Source organism: Silene latifolia, chromosome 9, assembly GCF_048544455.1.
Source record: "Silene latifolia isolate original U9 population chromosome 9, ASM4854445v1, whole genome shotgun sequence".
Classification (NCBI taxonomy): Eukaryota; Viridiplantae; Streptophyta; class Magnoliopsida; order Caryophyllales; family Caryophyllaceae; genus Silene; species Silene latifolia.
The window spans coordinates 20,153,811-20,159,829 of record NC_133534.1 but is presented as its reverse complement, the minus strand read 5'-3'; the positions used below and the strand labels follow the sequence as shown (position 1 = coordinate 20,159,829).

Genomic DNA, 6,019 nt, shown 5'->3' with positions numbered 1-6,019 from the left:
CTTCAATATGGGATCGGTGACCAAGAGATTAATCGTATATCTGGATGTGCTTCGGCCAAAGAGATTTGGGACACCCTAAGCCTTGCTTATGAGTGAACGTCACAAGTTAAAAAATACCGTATTGATCTTCTCATGCAACAGTATGAGATGTTCAATATGGAAAGAGACGAGTCAATTAATAGTTTGTCTTCACGTTTTTTATGTATTGTCAATGACCTTAAGAGTTTAGGTAGAAGTTTTCAATCCGAGGATTTAGTCCGTAAAATTCTTCGTAGCTTAACTGAAAAGTGGCAACCGAAGGTTACGGCTATTGAGGAAGCTAAGACCATCCGCATCCGTGAATATTCACCAATTTTCACTCTACACTTTTTCACCTATTATCTCTCCAATTTACCATCCACCTCACATTTCCACTCACCACCAAAATTCACCAAAAAAAAATCAAAAAAACAACCACATCAACAAATACTCAACTTTCCTTCTCTTTCATACTTTACAATACCCCACACTATCCACCTCAACATTCCACTATCTTACACTATATTTATTTTTACTTCATTTTCATTCTTTGGAATCATATAAAATTTTCAATTTTATATTTTATAATTTTTATTGTTATTATTGAAAATTCAATTATCTTTTTTTTTAACGGTTTTTTTGCATATAAATTAAGGTAAATTTGATACAGATAAGGTTAGGATTGTGTGTAGAAGATAAAGATAAGTTTCACATTCACTAATAATAATAATAAACAACAATAAAAAATACACAATTAAACTTAACAATTAAAACACATAAGAATTAAAACACAACTAAATTAAAGCATTGGACAATTAACTACAAGCATAAAACTTAATTAACCAAATTGTTGCCATATATGTTCAACTAAGTCTTTTTTAAGAGCTTGATGTCTTCGTGGGTCTTGCATAACATTCCTATTTGCCACAAATTGATGTATATCTGCGATATATCCTATTTCAAAGGCGGGAGCATCAACACTAAGTTCTTCGTCATCGATATGATTATCAATGTACTCTTGTATGTTGTTATAACCAATGTATGACTCTCGCTCATCTTCAACAATCATATTATGCAATATGATGCAAGTTGTCATTACTTTATGAAGAAATTCTTTGCTCCAATAACGCTACCGGATTACGTATCACTGCAAATCGAGCTTGTAATACGCCAAAAGCCCGTTCAACATCTTTTCTAACACTTTCTTGTTTAGTTGCAAATAACCTGTCTTTGGGTGTTTGCGGATGTCTTATCGACTGAATGAACGTAGCCCATTTTGGGTAAATACCATCCGTTAAATAATAACCGCAATCATATTGATTGCCATTTACCATATAATTAACGTTTGGCACATACCCATTTAATAAGGCATCAAAAACTGGAGAACGGTTTAAAACATTTAAATCATTTGCCGAACCTGGAGTACCAAAATAGGAATGCCATATCCATAGATCTTGTGAGGCAACCGCTTCCAAAATTACCGTCGGACTTGAATTACGCCCTTGAAATTGCCCTTTCCAAGCATTTGGGCAATTCTTCCATTTCCAATGCATGCAGTCTATGCTCCCCAACATTCCTGGAAAACCTCTAGATGCTCCGATTTGAAGTAACCTTTGAGTGTCTTCTACGGTTGGAATCCTTAAGTATTCATTTCGAAAGTGTGAAATAACTGCATTAGTAAAATATTCGAAACACTCTCGTGCGGTTGATTCACCAACTCTTAAATACTCGTCAATCCTGTCGGCAGAGTCTCCATACGCAAGCATTCTAATTGCCATAGTGCATTTCTGCAACGAGGTAAAACTGTCCCTACCAGTTGCATCGGGTCCATCTACAAAGTAATCACTAGCGGCTTGGACACCATTTACCACTCGCAGAAACAAATGTCTACGCATTCGAAATCTGCGTCGAAACATCTCATTTGTGTACACCGGGTTAGCAGCGAAATAGTCGTTGTATAGTCGTTCGTGACCATCTTCCCGATTCCTCTCAATATACCTTCTTTTTCGTCGAGGTCGTCTTCGAGGAATTTGAGATGGTTGATTTAGTGATTGTAGAACTTGATTAAATACAATGTCTCTCCTTTGTCTAAATTCTTCCGAACGTTTTTCAAAACGTTCGTCCGAGGAATAATTAAACAAGGAGGAATTAAAATCATCCATATTATTAAAATTATTTGGATCCATATTATTAAAATTATAAGGATCCATATTATTAAAATTATAAGGATCCATATTATTAAAATTATTTGGATCTATATTATTAAAATTATTTGGATCCATATTATTAAAATTATTTGGATCCATATTATTAAAATTATTTGGATCCATATTATTAAAATTATAAGGATCCATATTATTAAAATTATAAGGATCCATATTATTAAAATTATTTGAATCTATATTATTAAAATTATTTGGATCCATATTATTAAAATTATTTGGATCCATATTATTAAAATTATTAGGATCCATATTTAAATGCTAACTGTATGGAGATTAGAAAGATAAAGGGAAAAATAGAAATATGAGAATATATGTAGAGAAATTAATATGAGAGATGAGTAATAAGTGTTGGAGTATTATTATATTTATAGATAATATTTTTCATTTTAAGTCGTTGGATTAATATCCGAGTTATTTAATCTTGATCGTTGGATAAGATTGTAGGTAAGAGATAAAAGATAAGGATAAGATTCTATGTAAGAGATACGGATAAGGTTCGGATTTTGTGTAAGAGATACGGATAAGGTTCGGATTTTGTGTAAGAGATACGGATAATGTTCGGATTTTGTGTAAGAGATACGGATAAGGTTCGGATTTTGTGTAAGAGATAAGAATAAAAATAAGATTGGATAAATAACAAACAATTAAAACGTACAACAATTAATACATACAAAAAATAAAACATAACTTAATTAAAGCATTGAACAATTAAAACTAAACACCGACTCAAAAGTAAATAAACTATTAAACATAATTAATGACTCTTAAATGATTGTAGCAACTGTTGCTTATAATCTTCAAGTTCGGGAGGCAAATTGGTTTGCCTAAGTAATTGTTGAAGCGTATTAAAATCGTTTTCCTTTTTCATTCTTGCTTCTCTTCGTTGATCAAACTCCATCCTTTCTCGATGTAAGATAATCTTCGCTTCGTCAACCTTCAGTTTACGTTGTTGAATGTCATGCTCCCGGGCGGTTGTTTCATTCCACATTTCTTTCATCTTATTAACTTCGGCTTGATTATTAGAATCAACTCCAGAAGTACTACCATCAACCTTCTTCTTCCCTCTATTTCTCTTCGCAACTTTGACACCTTCAGGTCGTTTAGTACCCATAGTTTCTCCATCAAGAGAGATGGGTGTAGAGTACTCTTCATCCTCAAGGCGTACTCTTTTCCCGCTACTATTACTTCCATCGTTACCATCATCTCCAATTGGAGTATTCTCATAACTCACATTAGCGTATGGAGAAATTGCTATTTTCCATTTTTCATACTGTTTCAGTATGTTCCAGGCATGCTCCAAAGCGAATTTACCTGGTTTGTATAATTCTCTAGCCTCAGCAATAACATCGTCTTCATTCATCCCACTCCTCTTCCTCCGGGTGGCTAATTCCATGCATCCACTCCATTTCATGACCTGGGTTGAGATTCTTCGAAATCGGCCATCAAGCATAGCACGAGTTCGTTTCTGCAAGTCACCGGGTCTGGCTTCTTGGGCCTCATCGTAGAACAACTTAACCTTTTTCCAAAGTGCTTCCTTTGCTTGGTCCGTGCCAACTATGGGGTCTTCTGAAACCCTCATGAATGACGAAATTAGGGCTTCATCTTCTGCTTTCGGCCAGTGAATAGATCTACTTGTTTTCGAAGTGGGTGTTGTTACATTCCCCGTATCAACTTCCACTTCAATAGGCCTAATTGGTTGAGAATAAGTATAATTAGGACTAGAACTATGATAATTATATGACAATGAATGAGGTGGTTGCATTTGAGAAGGATCTTGAGAAGGATGATAATTATTAGTATAATTAATATTAGAAGGATTCATATTAGGATTCATATTATTATTGAAATTTGGATTCATATTATTAGGATTCATATTATTATTGAAATTTGGATTCATATTATTAGGATTCATATTAGGATTCATATTATTAGGATTCATATTATTATTGAAATTTGGATTAAAAATAGAGAGAAATTAGAAGAAGAAGAAGAAGAAGTGTGAGAAACTATATTGATATTAGGCTCATTTTATAGAGGGTAAAAAATCATAAATTCTGATTATTATTTTTTTTTTGTTAAAAAAAAATTATTAATTGTTATTACATAAAAGAGCCGTTACATATAGCCGTTGTTTGCAAAAAATAGAGTTGTTGAAATGCTTGCCATGTGGCAATACCTTATTGGGCAAAAACAACAATAAAATCCACCAAATTTGGCAGGCCCTACCTCCATAATTTTTTATTAATTCTCACATACCCTCTCTCCATTTCTCGCACAGGTGAAAATCTTCACAACATTTCACACCCTCTCTCCTCCTTTCTATCATTTTTTATTATAAAGTAGCTTTTCATGAAAATGGTGAAGAGGGGTGAAGAGACCGTTGTGGGTGCTCTAAGGACCTTTCATTGCTCGCCCTTGATGAACTTATGGGCTCACTTATGGCTTATGAGTTAACTCTCATGAAACGTTCTAATGAAAGTTCTAAAGGGAAAGGACTCGCTCTTAATGCTCTCTCCAGTGATGAGGAGAATGAAGATGACGAGTTTGCAATGTTCACTAAAAACATTGTTGGCATGATAAATGGTCGAAACTCTCAAAGGTATAACAATAACTTTAGCAAACGTCATTTTCCTAAGAGAAGGTCTAATTCCATTGTTGGTTGCTTTAAATGTGGTGACAAATTTTACCAAATCAAAGAATGCCCAAAGTGGAACGATATCAAATATAAAGAAAAACGTGATTCCGCTAAACGTGAGTACAAAAACAAAGTAATGACTGCTATTTGGGGCATGTCTGATTCTGAAGAGGACGATGTCCTTGAGGATGAATTAGACGCCAAACTTTGCATCTCGTCTAGTTCCTCAAAAGGTGATTCCAAATCCTCAAAGAAAGAAGACATCAAGTGTGTTATGGCTCACTCCGCAGATTCAGACTCAGATTCAGATCATGAGGTAATTAAGCTCAAGAAAAAGGTTTGATCCTTCTCTAAAGACAAAATTTGTCTCCTCCTAGATCAATTTATTGATAAATGTCGTTTCCATAAACTAATAAATTGGAAGCTATGCAAATCGAAATTGAGGTCATAGCTGAGGAAAACGTTATCTTAAAAGAAAGTCTAAATGAGAATGATCAACCTAGTTCCATGTTGAGTCTTGAAAAAAAAATCAAAAAGCTTCGAAAACAAAATCTGTTTTTAGCCAACAAAGTCGATGAAACGGGTGCAACAGATCCCTGCACTGTTGTATCTAGTTCTAAAGGAAATGTGTCGTCACTAACTCAAGAACGTGACCAACTTTTGATTGACTTAGCTACTCGTAACAATGAAAAAGATGATCTTGTTAAAATTGCTGAAATGTTGAATGATGAGTCTAGTCATGTCAAAATTGCCTTAGAACGCGTCCAAAAATCAAATGATGACCTTCTTGCTCAAATTGAGATGTTAAAAAGAGCTGAACAGACTCATGCCACGAGAGGTCTCTCTTTGTGGCATCCGAGTCAAGAAAAGAAATAGATACTCTCACCAAACTAGTGTCTTCATTGACTAAATAACGGGACTCTCTCCTAGCTGACCTCACATCGTGTCAAAGGGATAACAAACAACTAGAGCAAATTGGATTATTACTTAGTGATGAAGCAAGACTTGCAAAACAAGCTTTCGACAACTTGGGTAAATTAAATCTTAATCATCTTGCTAAAATCGAAACATTGACTAAAGAGCTAGATGAGGCTAAGATGTTTTACTTGAAATGGGAAGGAAGTTAGAATGTTTTAAAGTT

The 6,019-nt window shown here is 34.3% G+C and overlaps 2 protein-coding genes across 2 annotated transcripts; both read right to left on the bottom strand.

Moving 5' to 3' along the window:
- Positions 1 to 1,118: 1,118 nt before the first annotated feature.
- On the bottom strand, positions 1,119 to 2,180 carry LOC141600689 (uncharacterized). Its single transcript, XM_074420933.1, has one exon. It carries the CDS (start codon positions 2,178 to 2,180, stop codon positions 1,119 to 1,121), a length of 1,062 nt encoding a protein of 353 aa, XP_074277034.1.
- An 817-nt stretch (positions 2,181 to 2,997) lies between these two features.
- Positions 2,998 to 4,065, bottom strand: LOC141600688 (uncharacterized). The gene has a single exon (XM_074420932.1). It carries the CDS (start codon positions 4,063 to 4,065, stop codon positions 2,998 to 3,000), a length of 1,068 nt encoding a protein of 355 aa, XP_074277033.1.
- Positions 4,066 to 6,019: the final 1,954 nt, after the last annotated feature.

Coding starts and splice junctions, on each gene's coding strand:
- LOC141600689 (XM_074420933.1), bottom strand. CDS start 2,180: ATGGATGATTTTAATTCCTCCTTGTTTAATTATTCCTCGGACGAACGT.
- LOC141600688 (XM_074420932.1), bottom strand. CDS start 4,065: ATGAATCCTTCTAATATTAATTATACTAATAATTATCATCCTTCTCAA.